The following is a 24211-nucleotide window of genomic DNA, read 5'->3' on the forward strand; positions in this document are numbered from 1 at the left end:
ACTCAAGCTGAGTGACAGCGAGACCCTGTCTCAGAAAACCCCCCAGAAAACACAAACACATTTTAAGGAATTAAAATCAAAGAATGTGTTCTCCTACCAAAGTGGAATCTCAAACTAGAAATCAGTAATAGAGAACTGGAAAATCTCTAAACACTTCCAAATAATCTATGAGTGAAAGAGGAAGTCTCAAGGGAAATTTTAAAAAATACATTGAGCTTCATGAAAATAAGAATACAACATACCAAAAGTTGTGGGATACAACTAAAGCAGTTCAGAGAGGGAAATTTATACCACTAAATGCACACATTTGAGAAGAGGAAAAGAAAAACCCCCTCAAATCAATAATCTAAGCTCCCACTTCAAGAACCTAGAAAAAAAGATGAGAAAAATCTACGTGAAGCAAGCAGAAGGAAGGAAATAGTAAATGAAATAAAAAACGGAAACAATGGAGAAAAACCCTTTGAAACAAAAAGCTCATTCTTCAAAAACACCAATAAGACTGACAAGTAATAAGACACAAATTACCATTATCAGGAATGAAATACGGGACATCACTGTAGACCCTGCAGATGTGAAAAAACATAAGGGGTTACTATGACCAATTCTATACACATAAATTTGACAACTTTGAAGTAATGAACCAGTTCCTTAAACACAAACTATCACACCTCTTCCATTGTAAAATAGAATTTGAGTAGCCCTGTTTCCTTGATACCAAAATCCAAAAAAGATACCTATGGACCAACATTCTCATGTCAGTGTAGATGCAGAAATCCTTAAAACATTAATAAATAGAGTTAATACTTTTAAAAGATTATACACCATAATCAGTTATGGTGGTTTTATGGGTGCAAGGCTGGTTCATTATTTGAAACTTAGTCTGTATAATGATATTAATAGGCTAAAGAATAAAACCCAAGACAAAACAAAAACTTAGAAAAATATGGAGGAAAATGTTCTCAGTTGAATAAAGAACATCTGTGAAAACCTACAGCTGACGTTATACTTAGTGGCAGAAGACTGAGTACTTTCTCTGTAAGATCTGTAACAAAGCAAGGATTTCTGCCCTTTTCAGCATAGTGCTGAAAGTTCTAGCTAGTGCAGTAATGCGGGAAAAGAATATAAAGGCATAGAGATTGGAAAGAAGAAAAACGGATCCTATTTGCGGATGGTATGACTATCTACATAGAAAATTTTCCAGAAATCTACAAAAAATAAAAGCATTAATGAATAAGTTCAGCGAAATTGTGCACAGTACAAGATAAACACAAAAATTGTTGTTAACATTAAATAATAGAAGGAAAAACAGGAATGGGGGTAATTTAGGTGTCATTTAATAGGAAATATATTTTAGCTGTCAAAGTGAGTAATAGGATCTTTAAAATAGTTAACATATATTATGTGCCTTCAAACATTTGCTTAATAGATTCAAGCAAGTTATAGATTGTAATTATGGCAGCATTTATCAGACTAGAAATTTTAAGGTTTTTTTTTCTCCTCCTAAAATCATTAAAGAAGCTTGGATCTGTCATGGGTATGATTGGTTTTTATCTCTTGTTTCTGTCTTTTCCATCTTTTCTGTCCCCGACATTCATGCATCCATGGTTTTACGCCTTTTGCTTTGTATTTCTTAAGAATAAGGAGAATCTGTTCTAGAACAGTTACTAAGATGATCAGTGACTTTACCCTAGAAAAAATTAATTTCATTATAATGATTACATTAATTGTGCAGTCGTCAAGCTTTCAGCAGGTAAAGACATTTGGATTGATTCCTAAGATAACTTACTTTTCAAGTTCATGTTATTCAACATTTTAAAAAAATATTCTATTACGATTGTCAGTTTTGGGATCAAATCAATAGGAATCAGGAAAATATCTAAAGAAATTTTCTGGCAAAGAAATGAAAAAAACTTGGTTCTCTTTGGTTTAGAGTTACTTTGATCTTAAAGTGACAAGATTTGAAAGAATAAAAATAAATTTTATGGATGCATTCTGTAAAGCTTTGAATATTTCAGAGAATATGCAGTCAGAATATTTAGACATTTATCTTTATCTAGTAGACTTTAAGAGATGACAACATTTCCTTATTCGGTTATAGACTCTTTGTGAACTATAAATATTACTTCAGTATTAGAGTACTGTTTGCTTATTTAAAATGTATGCAGATCCAAATGCTTAATACTCATTATAAAAAGTGAGCATCAGAAGGAAAGAGAAAATCTAAAGTGCTTTAATAACTGGACTTTTAAGAATTCGGGTCTTTTAATGCCATTAATCTAACCTTGTACTTTAACGCATTGATGCTTAAATAGGACTTAAACCGTTCCAGACTTTACCAATGGTGCACCTAATCAAATTCTTCCTTTAAAGTAAATTTAGGACAATGTTAAATCTGGCAAAGGATATCAAAAGGTAATAAGACAGTTGGTGCCTTCATGGAGTTTAAAATCAGGGAAGGAGACTAAGGGATGAATTATAAATGTCAAGATTACTATAAGTGTAAATAGTTTTTGGTTTCTCATGATTCTGTAAGATTAATCTGGAAAATGTTATTTGCTATGAACACATTACCTTGAAATATGTCTTATAAAAATAAATCCATATAGTTTGAATTTGGAATAATATGACAGCTGTGAAACTTTATTTTAAAGAAAGTGATGAGATTGTTTCTTAACTGGAGACTTAGATTATGTATTAAGCAATTCCATTATATTTGGGACTAAGGTCCTTAATATATTGAGTTATAAAAATCAGCTTTATTGAGGTACAACTTACTTATGGTAAAAACTAACTAGTTTTAAGTGCATAGTTAATGTGCCCTGATAAATGTATATAGTTTTGTAATCACCACAGTCAAGATGGAGAATAGGTCTATCACCCTAAAATGTTACCTGGTACCCTTTTGTATTCACTCCCTGCTCTCCCCCTCTACCCCACAACACCTGAACTTTCAGTTACTGTAGTTTGTTTTTTTGTAGCATTTATAAATGGAACCATACAGCACATAGCTTTTTGTGTCTGGTTTCTTTCACTTAGCGTATTGCTTTTGAGATTCATTATGTTGTTGGGTGTATTAGTAGTCTTTTCCTATTCATTACTGAATAGTACTCCGTTGTCTGGATATAACAGTTTATCTGTTCACCAGTTGAAGACATTTAGGTTGTTTCCAGATTGGTCTATTAAGAATAAAGCTGAATAAAGCTGCTGTGGACATGTGAGTACAAATTTTTGTGTGGACATGTTTTCATTTCTTTTTACACTAAGAGTCCAACACACTGTTTTTTGAAATAGCGGTACAATTTTGAGTTCCCACTAGCAAGATATAACATTTTCATTTGCTCTACATCTTCACCAACACTTTGGTGTGTCAGTGTTATTACTTTTAGCCACATACACTATAAGTTTGGATATTAGTTTTCTGTTGCTGTGTAACAAATTCCCATAAACATAGTAGTTTAAAACAGCACTCATTTATTATTTCATGGTTCCGTAAATCAGAAGCTCACCACTGCATGACTGGGTTCTCTTCAGAGTATCACAGGGCTGAAATCAAGATGCCATCCAGACCAAGTTCTCCTGTGGAGGTTCTGGGGAAGTCTGCTTTCCAAGCTGTTCACGTTATTGGTTGAATTCAGCTCTTTGCCCTTATGAGATTGAGCACTCTGTTTCCTTGCTCCTGTTCACTAGAGGTCACTCTTATCCCCGTCAGGCTGCCTGCATTCAATGCCATGTGGCCCCTCTACTTCCCTTGTGTTGAATTCCTCTCCTGCATTGACTCTTTCATTTTCACCTTCTTAGACCACACAGGGAAAGTTGCTTTTAAAGGGCTCTTACAGGTCAGGGCCACCTGGATAAATCTTATCCAGAGGTGGTTGATTTGGGACCTTAATTACATGTGCAAAATCCGTCTGCAGCAGTAACTAGATTAGTGTTTGATTTAGTAATTGGGAGAAAATGTATGTATACAAGGGGTTCAGAATTTCAAAGGGCTAGCTAAGAATTCTGTTTACCACATAATCATTTATTCCACATCTTCAGTAACACTTCGTATGTCCATTTTTAAATTATAGCCATATTTATTATGCCAGTTGCCTGTATAGTAATATCTCACTTTGGTTTTAACTTGCATTTCTCTAATGTCTGGTGATATTCATTTCATGTGTTTATTTGATGTTAATCATATCTTCTGTTGTGAAGTATCTATTGAAGTCTTCATGTCATTTTTTTTTAACTGCATATTGCTATTCAGTTGTTGTAGCATCATTTGTTGCAAATATTTTTTTTCCCTGTTTAATTACCTGGAAACCTTTCTTGAAAATTGTGTGTGTGTGTGTTTACTTTATTCTGTCCAGTTGATATTTGTCTGTTCTTACACCAGTACCACTCTTTTGATGACTAGCTTTATAACTTTTTTTTTTTTTTTCCCAAGAAAAGTCTTGCTCTGCCGCCCAGGCTGGAGTGCAATGGCGCGATTTCAGCTCACTGCAACCTCTGCTTTCTAGGTTGAAGTGATTCTCCTGCCTCAGCCTCCCGAGTAGCTGGGATTGCAGGCGGCTGCCACCACACCCGGCTAATTTTTTTTGTATTTTCAGTAGAGACAGGGTTTCCCCATGTTGGTCAGACTGGTTTCAAACTCCTGACCTCAAGTGATCCACCCGCCTCGGCCTCCCAAAGTGCTGGGATTACAGGTGTGAGCTACCGCACCCAGCCCTTCATAACTCTTTAAGTCAGATATTGTAGATCCTTCACCATTGTTCTTTTTCATTCAGATCCCTTGGCTGTTAGGTTCTTTGCATCTCCATATGAATTTTAGAATTAGTTTATTGATTTCTATAAAATATGCTGCTGGGATTTTTATTGGGATTGTCTTCTATATGCAGATTATTATGGGAAGAATTGCCATCTTAACAACATTGAGCCTTCTGATCTATGAACAAATATAGCTGGGTTTTCTTAGATCACTTTCTTAGCTATGTCTTATAGTCTTCATGTGTACTCCCTGCACATCTCTTATTAACTTTTTGTATTTTTGATGATTTTATAAATGGAACTGTATTCTTAATTCCATTTTCCATATGTTTCCAGAATATGAAATATATTTAACTTTTGTATATTGACCTTTTATCTTGCCATCTTGCTTAATTCATTTATTAGCTTTGATAGCTTTTTAGTAATTTGCTTAGGATTTATGTACATACACAATTATGTCATCTGCAATGAAAGTATACTTTTTTTTTTGTCTTCCCTTTTGTATTTGTGCAGATGTCTTTATCTTGTTCTAATCTTAGGGAGAATCATTACATATGACACTTCTTGAAGAATTTTTGTAGATAACCTTTTATAGATAGAGAAATAGTCCTAGTTTGCAGAGTTACTCTTGTTTTATCAAAAATGGATGTTGGCATTTGTCAGATGCTTTTATTGCATCTGTTTGGTTGACCATGTGGTTTTTTTCTTTTTTTTTTTCTCTGTTAATGTTGTGAATCACGTTGGTTTTGAATATTAAACCAACCTCCCATTGCTGGAATAATCCTCGGTTGGTCGTGGTGTTTATTTTTGGATTCAATTTGCTAAGATATTTTTAAGGATTTTTACATTATTGGTTATAGAGAAACATTAGGTATAGTTTTCTTTTGTTGTTGTTTTGAGATGGAGTCTCACACTGTCGCCTACGCTAGAGTGTAGTGGCGTGATCTCAGCTCACTATAACTTCCACCTCCCAGGTTCAAGCAGTTCTTCTGCCTCAGCGTCCCGGGTAGCTGGGATTGTACGGGTGCCTACCATCATGCTCAGCTGATTTTTGTATTCTTAGTAGAGATGGGTTTCACTATGTTGGCCAGGCTGGTCTTGAACTCCTGACCTTAAATGATACTCCTGCCTCGGCCCCCCAAGTGTTAGGATTATAGGCGTGAGCCACCGCGTCCAGCCATAGTTTTCTTTTTGTGATACTGTCTGATTTTGGCATCACAGTAATGCTGGCTTCATAAAATGAGTTCAGGACAGTACCCTTCCTTTCTGCTTTCTGAAATAATTTGTGTAGGATTGGTATGTTTTTGGACTTCATCTTTCTGATGAATTGGCTCTTTTTTAGCATTATGAAATGTATAATTCTCAAAATGTTTGCTTTTAAATCTGCCTTCTTACTATTTACTTTCTTTTTTTTCTCATTTGCTTTTTATCTCTTTGTACCTATTTGTCTGCCTTTCGTGGGATTGAGTATTCTTTCTGATTGTATTAGTCAGGGTTCTCCAGAGAAATAACCAGTAGGAGATACATATGTCTAGAAAGAGATTTATTATATGATATTGCCTCACATGATTATGGAGGCTAAGAAGTTCTGCTCCTGCTGTCTTTAAGCTAGAGACCCAGGAAAGCTGGTGCTGTAGCTTGAAGGCCTGAGAGCTAAAGAACTGATGGTATAAATTCTAGTCTGAGTCTGAAGGCCTGAGAACCAGGGGCATTGAGGGAAGGAAAAGCTTGACTTTGCAGCTCAGGCAGTGAGGCAGAAAACTAATTCAGTCTTCTGCCTTTTTGTTCTATTTAGGTGCTGGACAGATAGGATGTTATCCAATCAGTTTTACTTAGTTCACCAGTTCAGATGCTAATCTCTTCCACAAACACCCTGGCAGACTCTCAGAAATAATGTTTAGCTGGATATCTGAGCATCCCTTGGCCCAGTTAGGTTGACATAAAATTAACCATCACAGTGATACTATTTTATTTTGTCTCCTTTTTTAAGTTGTTCTAGAGTTTACAGTATACATCTTTAATATACTATGCTCTACCTTCAAATAATGATAGTGTTTCTCTTACAGTGTAAGATCCTGACAACAGCATACATCCATTTTTTCTCTACCCTTTTGTGCTGTTGTCATATGTTCACTTTATATACCCCACAGCACATTATTTTTGCTTTTAAATAGTCAATCATATTTTAAAGACATTAAAAATGAGAAAAATGTCTATTTTATTTTATTTTATTTACCATTTCTGGTATTTTTCATTTCTTTGTCTAGATCCAGCTTTCCATCTGGTATCATTTTTCTTCTGCCTGAAGAATTTTCTTTGGACTTTTTTTTTTGTAGTGAACATATATTGGAGCCTATCTTTCCTTTCAGTTTTTGTTATCTGGAAAAAGCATTTGCCATAATATTTGAAAGATATTTTTGCTGGATATAAAAACTGATAGTGGTTTTTTTCTTTTTTAACACTTTAAACAGATTCCATTGTTTCCTGTCCTTGGTGTATCTAAGAAGAAATATGCTGTAGTAATTTGTTACATATATGTAGTTTATCTTTTTTCCTCTCTGATTATATTTAAGATTTTCTGTGTCACAGCAATTTATTATGTGGCTTTTTTTTTCATGTTTCTTCTAGTTAGAGTTCATTGAACTTCTTGAATTTGGGGATTTAAAGTTTTCATCAAATTTGGAAGATTTGGGGCCATTATTTCTTTAAACAGCATATGAAACGTTTTATTGACGTGAAATTCACATAACAAAGTCATTTTAAAAGTGAACAGTTCAGTGACATTTGTTTATTTATTTATTTACAAAGTCTTGCTTGGTTGCCCAGGCTGGAGTGCAGTGGTGCTCTCAAGGCTCACTGCACCCTTGACCTATCAGGCTCAAGCAGTCATCCCATATCACCATCCTGAGTATCTGAGACTACAGGCATATGCCAACATGCCTGGCTCATGTTTTTGTTTTTGTTTTTGAGGTGGAGTCTTGCTCTGTTGCCCAGGCTGGAGTGCAGTGGTGCGATCTCTGCTCACTGCAGCCTCCACCTTCCGGGTTCAAGAGATTCTCCTTCCCCAGCCTCTCGAGTAGCTGAGATTACAGGCACCCGCCACCATGCCCAGCTAATTTTTGTATTTTTTGTAGAGACAGGTTTCACCATGTTGACCAGGCTGGTCTTGAACTCCTGACCTCAAATGATCTGCCTGCCTCAGCCTCCCAATGTGGTGGGATTACAGGCGTGAGCCACCACGCCTGGCCTTTTTTGTATTTTTTGTAGAGACGGTGTTTGGCCATGTTGCCCAGGCTGGCATTTAGTACATTTATAATGTAGTACAACCACCACCTCTATGTCATTCGAAAATATGTTCATCACCCTTAAAGGAAACCCCATAGCCAAAAAGTAATTGTTCACCATTCCTTCTCCCCCAGCAACTGGCACCCACCAGTCTCTGCATTCTGTTTTTGTGTATTTTCTTTATCAGTATATTTCATATAAATGGAATCATAAAATATGTGGCCTTTTGTTTTTGGCTTCTTTTACTCACCATGATTTTGAGGTTCATCCATTTTATAGCGTCCTATTATGTTTTATATTGGATGTCATACATTGTGACTCTTATGCTGTTGTGCTAGATTTTGTTTTATTCTTTTAAAGAATGTAAGAGTTTGTTTTGTCATCCGCTTAAGTTACTGAGACCCAAATTTGATCTAAGACTTGTTTTCTATCTTTCTTAAGGTAAGTAAAGAACAGCCTTTAATTCATGGCCATTATAGTCGTTCTGAGGACTGGACCCAAGTCCCTGTGTATTTACAAGTTTCTCCAGTTTGGCCCGTGGGATAATGAACTATTCCTAGCTCTGTGCAAACTCCCAAAAGTTATTCAACCTGCTACTAGTTCTTTTCCTGGACTTGGGGAGTTTCCTCTCAAACTTATGCAGAGACTGGAGGAGACTTTTATGCAGATCTCCAAAGGTCTCTCATGTGTCTCCCTTTTCTAAAGTACTCTTCCTCACAAGTCTAACCTCCTTGGCCATACGAACTTCATGTATCTCTGACTTCTCAATTCGGCGATGTCTCGGGACTGTGTTTGTGTTCCCCGTTCCTGTGCTGCAACCTGGAAACTTTCTCCAGACAGTAAGCTGGGACATAGATCCTAAGGGCTTTACCTCTTTTGTTTTCTTATATAGGTGATCACAGATAATGCCTGATAAATGTTGTTTGATAAAATTTTTCTGATTTACTAGTTTTTTTTTTTTTTTAACACTGGTCAAGTGGTTCATATAGCATTTCTCCTTCATGGGCAGATGTTACTGAATTTTTAAATCAGTATAGTGTAAGGAAAGTCTATCTTGAACTTCAGGCAAATGGATTTATTTAAGGACCTCATCGTCAAGTGATCTTGTCAGTAACTTGGTCATGTGGCATGATGTTTGAATTCTTCAGGCTTTCTTATATAAACTTAAAACATGTTAGCTTTAGAACTTTTTTCATATTTAGATATAATTTTATGGTTTTATTTAGTTGAGTGGTTCTCTTAGAAGTAAATGTCAGTACCTTATTGGGTATGTCTCACAGTATCTATCATTATTTTAGTATTTCGCAACCCTAGACTGCAGCTATCGGCTAGAAATTCACTGCAGAATTAATTTACTTTCAGAAATGCTATTTTTTCCAGTTAAGTCTGATATAATAATTTACAAACTGATGTGTATTTTTTGTTTAAATGTAATTATGCATTAGGTTCAGGGATCAATAAATTATAGCCCACACACCAAACCTGAATGAAACAATTACTGATAAATGTAATACTCCCAGATAGTAGCTTAAGAAGCTGACCGTGAGGGGGTGTGGAGAGGAGTATAAAGGGGAATCTCCAAAACTTTTTACTAATGACTAAGCATGAGGAAGACTGAACATGGAACAAAATTATATTGACCATATTGACAAAATTATCTTTATATTGCCATGTTTTGCTTTGGTTTCCTTTTTTAAATGGAAGGTAAACTATGAAGACATTCTTGCTGTAAAAGTTCAAACAATACAGAATATGAAGTAAAAAGTGGGGAGTGTAGGGTAGATATGGTGGTGCTGCTTGGGAGAGTGACTGCAGAGATACGAGTTCTCTTAATTAAAGGACTTAGCTTTCTAAAGAGTGTTGGTTTTTATTCTGAAGGCAGGTGGGAGCTATTGAATTTTAGCAGGGATGTGATGTGGTCAGTTTGGGACAGATTGTGGTTGCAGTAGTGTTTTGGATATATGGATTCCAAGTTTAGGAGCAAGACAAGTTATTCCTTGTTAATGGGAAAGTCCTTAGGAGCCCTGGCCTGGTTGGTTCTTAGGTCTTGTGGACGTTGTCTAGTTGGGAATGATACAGATAAATAGGTGAGATAGATGGTATCATTTATGAAGAATTGATAACACTGTAAAGGTCAGTGAACTAGAGAAACAGTTTTAAAATCCTGCTTGAAACCACCACATAACTACTTTTTACCTTCACTTATAAAACAGTAATGATACTTACTTAAAAAAAAAAAAACCTCACAGTGACAGTGCAAAATTTAGTAAATAAAATACCAGTATGCTCTTGAGAGTCTTGCAAGAAACATACTTAACTTTAAGGTAGAGTGGAATAAGGAAAAAAAAAAAAGCATTAAAAAAATTAAGACAAGCAAGAATATGTAAGGCATGAAGATAAGAATCATGGTAAGAATATTAAGATAAATTAAGCAATGTGTAAAGTGAGCAGAAATCCATCTCCATTAATATCAAGCTTTATTAATGTTTGCTTTCTTTTATCCTCATTTTAACATATATTTGATATTTAAAGTGACCTAATATTAAATTAACCAGTTCTGGAAAATTGCAATTACCTGCTATAACTTGCAAGAAAAAGACTAGCTATTGGCAACATGTCAGTTAATTGAATGTGGTAATTTACTGATTAGCCTTTAAGTTTACATAGGATTAAAGGTACGTTGAGGAGTTTAAAAGCCAGCCAGTCATACTAAAAAAAAAAAAATCAGGTTTTCAGTAGGTTCTGAAGATAAATATTTAAATATGCCAATGTTAATTGTACACTTAATAGCAACTGCATACTTAGTGCTATTTAATTGCTAGGCAGGGTCAAGGTTAGATAAATAGAATATAGGATGCTTGGTATTCAATTTACCACTGAACTTTAAAAACTTAATTTATATTACTTTAAATTCTGTAGACATTTTTAGAGATCTTAATGATTCTACCTCTGAGTCTGTTATACTACTTGAGATATTACTGTTTTAGATTTAGAAGTACTTTCGATTCCACTGCTAATCAAATGGTGTGATGTTCCAGCAGGTATTTGACCTCCCTGGGCCCAGTTCTCAGAGTTGTTAAATGTAGGCATTGACCCAGGTCTCTAGTTTTTCTAGAACACTTTTTCTTAAATATATTTCACATAAAATCCTAGTATAGAAAACGGATAGTTTTACTTTTTTTGTATATAAATTAGGAGCTCAGATAAATTATGTTAAGTTAGGATCTATTCATGAAATAAGACTTTGTATGAAAAGAAAAATTTGAAATGGTTTTCAAGTGGCTGGCTGTCAAGTTAGACTCACCTTTCCATTAATATTTTTCTTATTTTAGTTGCTCAGCATATAGAAAATTATGTTTCAATGCAGGGAAAAATGGTAACAGGTTTCTGTTTTTATGTTTTTAACAGCTCATTTTGCAGTCTCAGGAAACTCTTCAGTTAGAGTTGGCAAGGGAATCTTTGTTCTAATCTCTACCGCAAAATCAGTTCACCCAGCAAGACATGTTGGAGCATTGACAGTCCCTAATGTGTTAAAATTTGGCATATAACTTATTTAGGGTGTTAGAAAATCAAATATTTGCATAAATCCTAAGTGACAGAGCCATAAGTCAGAACAGTTTGATTCAAGAACTCTTTCTACAGTATTATCATTTGTTTTCTTACTTATTTTTAAAAAATATAAATGTAATTTATAGATGTGGTCGTATTATTAGTTTATGGCTTATTTCCCTATGTTTTTTGACTTAAAATATTTAGGTTTAATATTTTACACAAATTTGTGCCTATTTTATGACTAATTATTTCTTTTTTTCCCCCCAGGGAAATGAGGCAAGTTATCCTTTGGAAATGTGCTCACACTGTAAGTCATATTTTTGTTACCAAAAGTTACTTTTATTCACTCATCTCTCTCTCTGCGCGTTTGTGTGTGTGTATCATACCTCTGTAATATATATTTACTTATATTTGTAGCAATGTTAGCCCTTAACTATTTAAAATGGATAGTGAATTTGACATACAGTCTTTTTATGTTACCAGAGTAGGAACATTTTTTTAAATAGACTTCTTTATTACTGATATCTACATTGTGCTGTAGTTATAATTAAACCCTGAAATTTCAGTGTCTTAACCTAACAGAAGTTTTTCAAGTGAAATTTCAAAGGGGATTTGTAGGAACTCTTTGCTCTTTGGTGACTCAGTGATCCAGGCTTCCTTGTCTTGGAATGCCACCATCTCTAATGCATGTTTCCAAGATCACTGAGGAACAGGGAAATCCAAGGACCTGTAGGCAGTGCTTTTATCTCCCTTGGCCCAGAGGTGATTTATATCACTGGTGCTCATATTTCATATTTATGGGCCAGAGCTAGTTATGCAGCACCACCAAACTGCCACTGTTTGGGGCTGAAAAGTACAGCTTTCTGTATTTTCTGGAAGAAGAGACAGACAAGGCACACAGCATTCATTAAGTCCTTTTTTTTAATTTTATTTTTATTTTTATTTTTTGAACAAATAGAATCACTAAGTTTTTTGTTTTTCACATTTTAGGGAGGGGTACGGGTGATTCTCTGACTGAACAGCAAACTTTCAGAATAAAATTCTGTTGTCTAAAGCCTTTTTCTAATGTTTAAAATGTCTTATTTTTAAGTTTGAAAAAGGTCTTTAATGTATACCTTTGATAGAAGCTTAATGTTTGAAAGATTGGATGTTAATTTAGAATTAATTTGCTTGTATTAATATCCCAGTAAGCTTTTTTTTTTTTTTTTTTTTTTAAACTTAGGTTAGACCAGTGGTCTGGTCACTTACCATATCCAATTTGATGGTACCCATTAATGCGATGTTGTATCAAGGGCATGTTCATTTTGCCGTCCCTTTAAAAAATACAGGATCGTCCCTCTATGGTTTTCCATTACAATATAAATTTTAGTTTTATTTGGTTACTGTTAGCTCTTAGGGTTAAGAATTAAGTCTAAAAAACAACTAATTGATGTATAAAACAACATTTATTCTTATAGTGTGTTTTATTTATAATTTAGTATTTACTAATACAAGACAAGGACTTAGTGGTTCTTAAGTCCTTGTTTACACTGTTCATATACATTGTAGTTTTATTTATTTAGCCCTATCTACTCTACTCTTTCCCCACCCACTTTCCCCTCCATCTTCAAATCCTAATTTCTTTATATCCTCTGAGCAACTTCATTCCCTTAATTTGGTTGTCTTCCATACTCTCCCACTGTAGTATGTTTGCTGGTGTGGAAACCAGAGTTTCATGTTATATTACCAAAGGTATTCAATACTATTCAAACTTTCTGGTATGTAGAAACTGTAAAACTCACAAGTACATATCTCAGATTCCTTTGCAGTCAGAGTTCTTAATGTTACTTTATTTCTACCACAGATATACTCGTGAGATTTGGAAGGTAGAAGTGAGTCAGAGTTTGTTCTTTTCCTATTTTTCCTGTTTTTGCTGGTAGGATTCTGGTTGTGATTTGGATTTGTGTGGTGTGTGCAATGCTCTGGAGCCAGAAGCTTTCAAATTTACTATGCAGCTTCCTTATGGACAGGGAATACAGGTTGAGTATCCCTTATCCAAAAATCTTGAGACCAGAAATGTTTTGGGTTTTGAATTTTGGGGGGTTTTGGAATACTGGTGTACGTCATTTTTTTTTTAAACTTTTAGGTTCGTGGGTATGTGCAGGTTTGTTATATGGATAAACTGTGTGTCACGGGGCTTTGGTATACAGATTATTTTGCCATCCAGGTAATAAGCATAGTAGCTGATAGGTCGTTTTTTGATCCTCTCCCTCCTCCCACCCTCCACCGTCAAGTAGGCCTTGATGTATGTTGTTCCCATTCTTTGTGTCCACGTGTTCTTGTTGTTTAGATCCCACTTACAAGTGAGAACATGCAGTATTTGGTTTTCTGTTTGTGTGTTTGCTTAGGATAATGGTTTCCAGCTGCATCCGTCTTGCTGCAAAAGACATTATCTCGTGTTTTTATGGCTGCGTAGTATACCATGCTGTATATGTACCTCATTTTCTTTATCCAGTCTACTGTTCATGGGTATTTAGGTTTATTCCATGTCTTTGCTATTGTGAATAATAATATTGTGAATAATGTAAATATATGTGTCCATGTGTCTTTATGGTAGAATGATTGATACTCATTAGGATATATACCCAGTAATGAATGGATTGCTGGGTCAAATTTGGTAATGGTTTTAAGTTCTTTGAGGAATAGCTACACTGCTTCCCACAATGGCTGAACATTCTCACCAGCAGTGTATAAGCGTTCCCTTTTCTCTGCATCCTCACCAGCATCTGTTATTTTTTGACGTTTTAGTAATAGCCGTTCTGACTGATGTGAGACAGTATCTAATTGTGGTTTTGATTTGCATTTCTCTAATGATTAGTGATGTTGAGAATTTTTTTCATATGATTGTTGGCCGCATGTATGCCTTCTTTTGAAAAGTGTCTGTTCGTGTCCTTTACCCACTTTTTAATAGGGTTATTTGTTTTTTTTGCTTTTAGGTTTAAGTTCCTTAGAGATTCTGGATGTTAGACCTTTGACAGATGTGTAGTTAGCAGATATTTTCTCCCATTCTGTAGGTTGTCTGTTTTACTCTATTGATCGTTTCTTTGGCAGAAGCTCTTTAGTTTAATTAGGTCTGATTTGTCAGTTTTTGTCTTTGTTGCAATTGCTTTTGGCGTCTTTATCATGAAATCTTTGCCAGATCCTTTATCTAGACTGGTATTTTCTAGCTTATCTTATAGGGTTTTTATAGTTTTAGGTTTTACATTTAAGTCTTTTATCTATCTTGAGTTGATTTTTGTATATGGTATACGGAAGGGGGTCCAATTTCAGTCTTCTGCATATAGTTAGTCAGTTATCCCAGCACCACTTATTGAATTATGGAGTCCTTTCTGCATTGCTTGTTTTTGTCAAATTTGTTGTAGGTGTGCAACATTATTTCTGGGCTCTCTATTCTGTTCCATTGGTCTGTGTATCTGTTTTTGTACCAGTACCAGGCTGTTTTAGTTACTGTAGCCTTTGTAGTATAGCTTGAAGTCAGATCTTGTGATGTCTCCAGCTTTATTCTTTTTGCTTAGGATTGCCTTGGCTGTTTTGGTTCCATACGGATTTTAAAATAGTTTTTTCTAATTCTGTGAAGAATGTCATTGGTAGTTAAATAGAAATAGCATTGAATTTGTAAATTGCTTTGGGTAGTATGCAGGTGTATCTCATTTTATTATGCTTTGATTTATTGTACTTTGCAGATAATTGTTTCTTACAAATTGAAGGTTTGTGGTAACCCTATGCCAAACAAGTCTGTCTCTGCCATTTTCCCAGCATGTTTTCACTTCCTGTCTGTGTCACATTTTGGTAATTCTTGCAGTATTTCATGCGTTTTCATTATTGTATCTGTATGGTGGTCTGTGGTTAGTGATCTTTGATGTTACTATTGTAATCATTTTGGGGCAGCATGAACGGTGTCCATGTAAGATGGTGAACTTAGTCCAGTTGTCTGTGTTCTGACTGCTGCACTGACTGGCCATTCCCACAACTCTCTCCTTTTCCTCAGACCTCCTATTCCTTAAGACAACAGTATTGAAATTAGGCTAGTTAATAACCCTACACTGCTCTCTAATTGTTAAAGTGAGAAAGAGTTACACATCTTTAATTTTAAATCAGAAGTTAGAAATGATTAAGCTTATTGAGGAGGGTGTGTTAAAAGCCCAGATAGGCCAAAAGCTAGACCTCCTGTGCCACACAATTAGCCAAGATACGAATGCAAAGGAAAAGTTCTTAAAGGAAGTTAATAGTGCTAACGCCAGTGAACAAACGAATGATAAGAAAATGAAACAGCCTTATTGCTTATGTGGGTAAATTTTTATGGTCTGGATAGCAGGTCAAACCAGCCACAAAATTCCCTTAAGCCAAAGCCTAGTGCAGAGCAAAGCCCTAACTCTTCAATTCTCTGAAGGCTGAGAGAGATGGGGAAGCTGCAGAAGAAAAGTTTGAAGCTAGTGGAGGTTGGTTCTTCAAGTATAAGGAGATAAGCCGTCTCCATAACTTGCAAGTTGAAGCAGCAGGTGCTGATGCAGAAGCTGCAACAAGTTATCCAGAAGATGAAGGTGGCACTGACTCTCTTCTTGGGGACCAGTGCAGCTGGTGACTTTAAGTTACAGTCAGTGCTCATTTATCATTCTGTAAATCATAGGACCTTAAGAATTATGCTAAATCTCCTCCACCTGTGCTCTATAAATGGAACAACAAAGCCTAAATGGCAGCACAGCTGTTTACAGCATGGTTTACTGAATATTTTAAGCCCACTGTTGACACTTACCTCTCAGAAAAAAAGATTTCTTTCAAAATATTGTTGCTCATTGACAATGCAGCTAGTCACCCAAGAGGTTTGATGGAAATGTACATAGAGAGTAACGTTTTCATGCCTGCTAACATGACATCCATTCTGTAGCCCATGGAGTAAAGAGTAATTTCGACTTTCAAGTCTTATTACTTAAGAAATACATTTTGTAAGGCTGTAGCTGCCTTTGGTAGTCATTCCTCTGATGGATCTGGGCAAAGTACATTAAAAACATTCTGGAAAGGGCTGGGCATAGTGGCTCACACCTGGAATCCTAGCACTTTGGGAGGCCAAGGTAGGTGGATCACCTGAGGTCAGGCGTTTGAGACCAGCCTGGCCAACATAGTGAAACTCCATCTCTACCAAAAATATCAAAATTAGCTAGGCATGCTGGTATATGCCTGTAATCCCAGCTACTCAGGTGGCTGAGGCATGAGAATGGCTTGAACTCCTGATGTGGAGGTTGCAGTGAGCAGAGATCACACTACTGCACTCCAGCCTGGGCGACAGAGCGAGACCCTGTCTCCAAAAAAAAAAAAAAAAAATCTGGAAAGGATTCACTATTATAGATTTGCCATTAAGTGCATTCTTGATTCATGGGAAGTCAAAATATCAGTATAAACAGGAGTTTGAAAGAAGTCAATTCCAGTCCTCCTGGATGATTTTGAGGGGTTCAGGGCTTTCATGGAGGAAATAACTGCAGATGTGATAGAAGGAGCAAAAGAACTAGAATTAGAAGTGGAGCCTGAAAATGTGGCTGATTTGCTGCAATCTCATGATAGAACTTGAACAGATGAGGAGTTGCTTTTTATGGGTGAGTAAAGAAAGTGGTTTCTTGATGTGGAATCCACTAGTGAAGATGCTGTGAACATTATTGAAATGACAACAAAGAATTTAGAATATTCCATAAACTTGGCTGATAAAGCAGCAGCAGGGTTTGAAGAGATTGACTCCAATTTTGAAAGAAGCTCCACTGTGGGCAAAATGCTGTCAAACAGCATTGCATGTTACAGAGAAATCTTTTATGAAAGGAATTGTCAAATGATGTGGCAAAACTTTATTGCTGCCTTATTTTAAGAAATTGTCACAGCCACCCCGATCAGTCTGTGGCCATCAACATTGAAGTGAGATCTACCAACAGCAAAACAATTACAACTCACTGAAAGCTCAGAGGCAGAGTGTCGCTCAGTCGCCCAGGCTGGAGTGCAGTGGTGCAATCTCAGCTCACTGCAAGCTCCACCTCCCGCGTTCATGCCATTCTCCTGCCTCAGTCTCCTGAGTAGCTGGGACTACAGGTGCCCACCGCCATGCCTGGCTAATTTTTTTATATTTTTAGTAGAGACAGGGTTTCATCGTGTTAGCCAGGATGGTCTCAATCTCCTGACCTCGTGATCCGCCTGTCTCGGCCTCCCAAAGTGCTGGGATTACAGGCGTGAGCCACCGCGCCCAGCCGCAATAGAGTATTTTTAAATTAAGGTATATGTGTTGTTTTTTAGGCATAATGTTATTGCACACTTTGTAGACAACAGTAATACGTAAACATAACTTTTATATGCACTGGAAAACAAAAAAATTCATGTAGTTTGCTTTATTCACTTTATTGTGGTGGTCTGGAAGCAAACTTAAAATGTCTGTGAGGTATGCCTGTATTTGCATTATATATACTGACTGAGCATCCCAAATCTAAAAATTTGAAATCCAAAATGCTCCAAAAAGCATTTCTTTTGCACGCCATGTCAACACTCAAAAAGTTTCGTATTTCAGAACATTTTGGATTTTGGATTTTTGGATTTGGGATGGTCAAACTGTATGTTTTTTGATGGCCTCATTCTGTAGTGTGGTTTTGTGAATTGTTCCTAAAAGTCCAACCCAGACTCATTTTTTAGCCTCCTAACAGTTTTTAACATTGAAAAACAACCTTTGCTTCAACTACCTAGAGTTAGATTTTGTTGTCTGTTGAACCCTCGAAAAATATAATTCCAGGAATGCTGTAGTCTGCACACTCTCAAAGTAATGGAAATCTGGATTGGTTGTCTGACTTAGTTGGATTTGAAGATAATAATGATCCCATTATCATGAACAAATTGGAACATTAACTTATTTTATGGTTGCATAAAATAAAGTTCTTATTGAAGGCAGAACTTTGGTAGACCAAATTGCTATTGTAAAATATTTGCTGGGGAGAATGAGGAGTATGAGGAGTATAAGGAGTATGGATGGGCCGGTTACTTTTGGCTGTATTGGAGAACTTAAAGAAAATTACATGCTTAAATTTCTTGAATGAAGGACCAGTTAAGATGACCAGGGAGCTTATGTTAATTGAGAAAAATAATAAGATATTTTGTGTGAAAGGACAATGGTTGGGAAAGAGGAGATTGTAAGAATTGGAATAGAGGCCAATAGATTAAGATATCATGAGGTTCTGGAACTGCCACAACCATTCTGAACCTTCCTTGCAAGCAGACATAGCCTCCTCAGCCCCTGTTTCATGAGGCTGGTCTTGCCTTGCTTGAGGAGACCTCTTACCTTGAGATGAGGTGTCACTTCTGTTTTGTATTGTTAAGACTACTTTCCCCATTGCTCATTATGTTTCAGCAATCTCCTTTTTTTCCCCCAAAACACTTGTCAATTTCTTTCATTCCTGTTACCACCTTTGCTTGTTTATGAGTTTGGATAGAGTGGTCTTTGGTCAGCTCTTTATTTGATTAACTTCATTCTCCTTCAACTCTCAGGTATTAATAAGTACCTTGAGTTGTTTTTGTTGGGGCTTTTTTGTTGTTGTGTCTTATAAACTTGGATAGAGGGAGTTTAAAACTCGACACAGGGAGGCAAAGTCGGCCTCTGTTGCCCAGGCTGGAGTGCAGTAGCATTACCATGGTTCGGTGCAGCCTGGCTCACTGGGGCTCAAGCGATTCTCCTACCTCAGCCTCTGGAGTAGCTGGGACCACAGGCATGTACCACCACTCCTGGCTAAGTTTTTAAAAAAATTTTTTTGTAGAGTCCGGGTTTTACTATGTTGCCAGGCTTGTCTCAAACTTCTGAGCTCAAATAATCCATGCACCTCAGCCTCTGAAAGTATTGGGATTACAGGCGTGAGCTACAGTACCTGGCCTTTATTTTTTTTTAATAGCAGTTGACATAAACTCAAATTACTTACTCATTAATTTGTCTGCTATTTTGTAACTTCTACAGTTTTTGAAACTTAAAAAAAATGGTGATACCTATGACTAGTTATCATAATCTTTCCATCCCAATCACTATTTACATTTTATTTTGCTATTTCCTCCCAGACCTTTTTTTAATGATTTTTTTTAATTAAAAAAAAATTTTTTTTTTTAGAGTCTTGCTTTGTCACCCAGGCTGGAGAGCAGTGGTATGATCTCGGTTCACTGCAGCCTCCACCTCCTGGGTTCAAGCAATTCTTGTGTCTCAGCCTCCCAAGAAGCTGAGATTACAGGTAAGTGCCACCACACCCGGCTAATTTTGTATTTTTAGTAGAAACATGTTGGTCAGGCTGGTCTCGAACTCCTGGCCTCAAACAGTCCACCTGCCTTGGCCTCCCAAAGTGCTGAGATTACAGGCATGAGCCACTGTACCTGGCCTTTTTATGAATTTTTAATATAATCAGGATCATATGAAGGCATGTATGTTTCTATTTTAAAACATGAAATAAAATGTTACAACTAGAATAGTGTTAGAATTGACCAAAACTAGACCTAATTACTACCCTCTAGACCAGCAATATTGGTAAACTGCTGCTTGCCAGCAGTTTTTATTAATAAAACATAGTCATTGGAACATAGCCATGCCCATTTTTCTGTTTTCTGTGCTGCAGTGGCAGAGTTGAGTAATTGCAACAGAGACCATATGGTCAACAAAGCCTAAAATATTTACCACCTGGCCTTTTAGAAAAAAACTTACTGAACCCTCTTGTAGGCTATAGTGGCCTTCTGGACTTGAGAACTATTATTTGAGTCATTAGTGCACAGTTAACTTATCTACAGAATGTGGTCTAGACAAGTTACAGACTGGTGCTTTGGGTGTTTTGCAGATCTATACTTGTCTCTGGTAAAGTCAGTGAGTCAGGCGTTTTTTGAGACAGAGTTTCACTCCTGTTGCCCAGGTTGGAGTGCAATGGCGTGGTCTCGGCTCACTGCAACCTCCACCTCCTGGGTTTAAGCAATTCTCCTCTTTCAGCCTCCCAAGTAGCTGAGATTATAGGCACCCACCACCACGCCCGGCTAATTTTTGTATTTTTAGTAGAGATGAGGTTTCACCATGTTGGCAAGGCTTGTCTCGAACTCCTGATCCCAGGCGAGCCGCCTGCCTCGGCCTCCTAAAGTGCTGGCATTGCAGGCGTGAGCCACTGCGCCCTGCAATGAGTGTGTTTTATAGTTTCTCTAGAATTGAAAGAGTTCCACTCAAAATTGAGCTTCTGTTTACTGTTTAGTTTGAGCATGTGACATGAATTATTCCTCCACTTGATAGTGGAAAGAAAGAGGTGCAGAGGTCTGTAATTAGGCTTTAGGCTGCATTACAGTTGGGATTGATTGTTGCTAGCATGAACTCCAATGGGGATGAGGTACTAGGACATTAATTTTGTATTTCTCAGTCAAGGAACAGAGGTCTTGAGGGAACCATAGTTCCCAGATTCTTTTCTGCTCATTCTTTAAATCTGGGACTGAGGGCCAGAGAAAAATGTCCTAGGGCAAAAGGCAGATGGATGTTCCTTATGTACATCTGGGATGGTTTTTTATTTGTGTCGTAAGCATTTGAAATAGATTTCATACTGTTAAAGCTGTCCTTTTCAGTTAGTCCTCAGAACTTAGTAGTGAGTCTTCTTTCTTACCACTTTAATCTACACTTTGATTAAACTATTGAGCCTTGTCACTAAAGATCTATACTTGTCATTGTACAGCCAGCTGTGAATCTATCTAAATTATTTTGTCTGTTATATAGTTATTTTTTCCTGCTTGGTTCTCTAGAATCTTACATGCTTTTTTTTTAAATCATATTTACTTACGATTTGGATCAGTTTCCCCAAAATGACCTTGTCCACATTAAAACTACCACTTTTTTTGTTCACCTACACATTGTAGTAATTTTTTTTTTTGCTTTTTTTTCAAAACCTATTTACTATTGGAAGAGCTTAGTTTTATCTGTGAATAGTACTTTCATTTTATAAGATTGTTGAAATCAGTCCTTGACACACTTCACTATTTATACTTCCCTATTTAGGTTAATTCTTGTTGTGCCTTCTCATCCCTTCCATACCTAGCTCAAGCCAGTGCTCTCTGTTTGGCCTTATTTAATTGCCCCAGTCCCAGTGTCTTCTTAGCTTTTCTTCTTTCAGTGTAAAGTTGTGCTACTTTTTTAAAAAGTTAACAGGACTCTAAATTATATGCTGTAACATACTGTATTCTTTCCTGTGCCACACAGATAAGTACGCACCTACCAAGTACTTACAGATTAGCCACTAGGAAAAAGGGAAATACATAGATTATTACAGTATGAGTAAACTATTATGAGAAATAAAAACACAGGTTCCAAGGAGGAAAAATTACCTTTGGTTAAGGAAATTAAAAGCCTTATGGAAGGGGTGACATTTGAAAGCTGTATAGGATTAGAATGTGGATTAATTCTTTGACCTGTGTAGTTATTTCTCTCAATCTCCTTATATGTTATCCACATCATCAACATTCTACCCAAACTTGCCTGCATTACCTGGTTTTAATAAATGATTTTCTCCTAATGCTTGAGAAAACTAGGGACTGAGAAAACTTGGGGATGATTTAAGTGTTGGCCTCATTCCCCCCTCACCTCTGCCTGCCACAAGAGAAACTTGCCTGATCTCACATTTAATCTTAACCTCCTTTCCTTCAGTATCAGGCCTCCCTTTTTCATGGTTAGCCCTTCCCCTGTGCTTTCGATCTTGTGCCATCTCATCTCTAGGATCTTACTTTGTTAAATTTCTCTTTATTTTCCCGTATGTCTTCAGCTTCTTCCTCTCTTCAGTTTATAAACACAGTCGACTTTTCTTTGATTTTGATCCTGCATGTACCTTGAAGTTTCTCTCTGTTCTTTCCCGTATTTGAACCTCTTAAAGAAGAGCCTACACAATTACCTTTATTTCCTTATTTCTGCTAATTTCTTGGCCTACTGCAATCTGGCTTTCAGCTGCTATAACTCCACTGACACTGTTATCAAGGTCATCTTCATTTTATCAACACATTTTCTCATTGCCACATCTGGATTGATTTAAAAAATCTACAAAATCACTTGTGACCTTTGGGGAAATTTGAACACTGATTATTTGATACCAAATAATTAATTTTTAGGTGTGATAATGTTACGATGTGTTAAAGAGTTTTTATCTTTTAGAGATAATACTGTTTAGGCTGGATGCGGTGGCTCCCCCCTGTAATCCCAGCACTTCGGGAGGCCGAGGTGGGTGGGTCACCTGAGTTCGAGACCAGCCTGACCGACATGGTGAAACCCCATCTCTACTAAAAATATAAAAAGTTAGCAAGGCATGGTGGTGCATGCCTGTAAACCCAGCTACTCGGGAGGCTGAGGCAGGAGAATTGTTTGAACCCAGGAGGCGGAGGTGGCAGTGAGCTGAGATTGCGCCATTGCACTGCAGCCTGGGCAACAAGAGTGAAACTCCATCTCAAAAAAAAAAAAAAAAAGATAATACTGATTAGTTACAAGGAAATGATATGTCTGGGATTTGCTCTAAAATAACTGGGGTGGGATATAGATAACATTTTTCTTATGTTTAATGGTTGAAACTGTATGATGAGCATATGGAATTCATTATACTCTTTTTTCAACCTTTGTGTGTGTTTGAAATTTTCTGTTATTGAAAAGTTGGGGTTTTTTAAATAAATGGAAAAGGGGAGAAGGAAGTAACCAAGAATAAAATCAATAAGAAATAATTATTTAATTACAATTCAGAATGGCATGCAGACTGTAAGCTTTAATAATAAGTGGCTGTTTAAGCTAATTTTCACCAGTAAAAGAATTGGGACTTTGACAGTGGAAGCATAATGCCTGGCATAAAGCAGATGCTGAGTAAATACTGGTTGACTGAATCAGCTAGCAAGAGCTCAGAGCTGGATTACATAGACAACTCATTGGATAATTTTAAAGGCTGTATACCTTTGGGAAAACCTGGTAGCTACTAGTCACCCCATTTGTTTTCATAAATAATAACCTATAATGGTATGGTGCTTACTATGTCCCAGGAACTATTCTAAGCACTTTACATACATTAATTCTTTTAATCCTCATATTAGCCTCAGGAGAGGGGCACAATTACTTTCCCCGTTGTGCAGATGAGGAAATAGAAGCAAAGAGACTTTAAATAACTGGCTTAAGTCACACAGCAGGTGAAGTAACAAAGCCATGATTTGATCTTAGGTCATCATGCTTCATAGTCAGTATTTTTAATCATAATATTGTATAGTCTGTCTTTAGTAAATCTTAAAAATTAATGTTATAATTGTCTACGTGAATAATTCTAGGCAAGACTATATTTGTCTTAAGACATAGGTATTCTGATATATATATATATATATATCAGAATATATATTTTGTGTGTGCGTGTGTGTGTATGTCATTCAATTCAGTGTTGGATTTTTATTGAATTTATTCTAGGCCATTGTGACTTTATTTCTGTTTGTTGGCTAACCTTTCTGGACTAGGAAATGTATACTCTGTTGAGATGATTTGCTCAAAGTGGAAGCCTTAGTTCTAACTTGGCATGATAACTTGGAAAAGTGACTGCGTGCAAGATATTACTTTAGATAA

At 36.5% G+C, this 24211-nt stretch overlaps 1 protein-coding gene across 1 annotated transcript in view; it reads left to right on the forward strand.

The window, feature by feature from the left end:
• The window catches only part of PPP3R1 (protein phosphatase 3 regulatory subunit B, alpha), a 73417-nt gene that overhangs the window by 23644 nt on the left and 25562 nt on the right, over positions 1 to 24211 (forward strand). The window contains exon 2 of the mRNA XM_055242777.2: positions 11854 to 11893. Coding sequence (XP_055098752.1) covers positions 11854 to 11893 — 40 coding nt within the window. The remainder of the gene's footprint in view (positions 1 to 11853; positions 11894 to 24211) is intronic.

The sequence above is a fragment of the Symphalangus syndactylus genome, chromosome 14, assembly GCF_028878055.3.
Source record: "Symphalangus syndactylus isolate Jambi chromosome 14, NHGRI_mSymSyn1-v2.1_pri, whole genome shotgun sequence".
NCBI lineage: Eukaryota > Metazoa > Chordata > Mammalia > Primates > Hylobatidae > Symphalangus > Symphalangus syndactylus.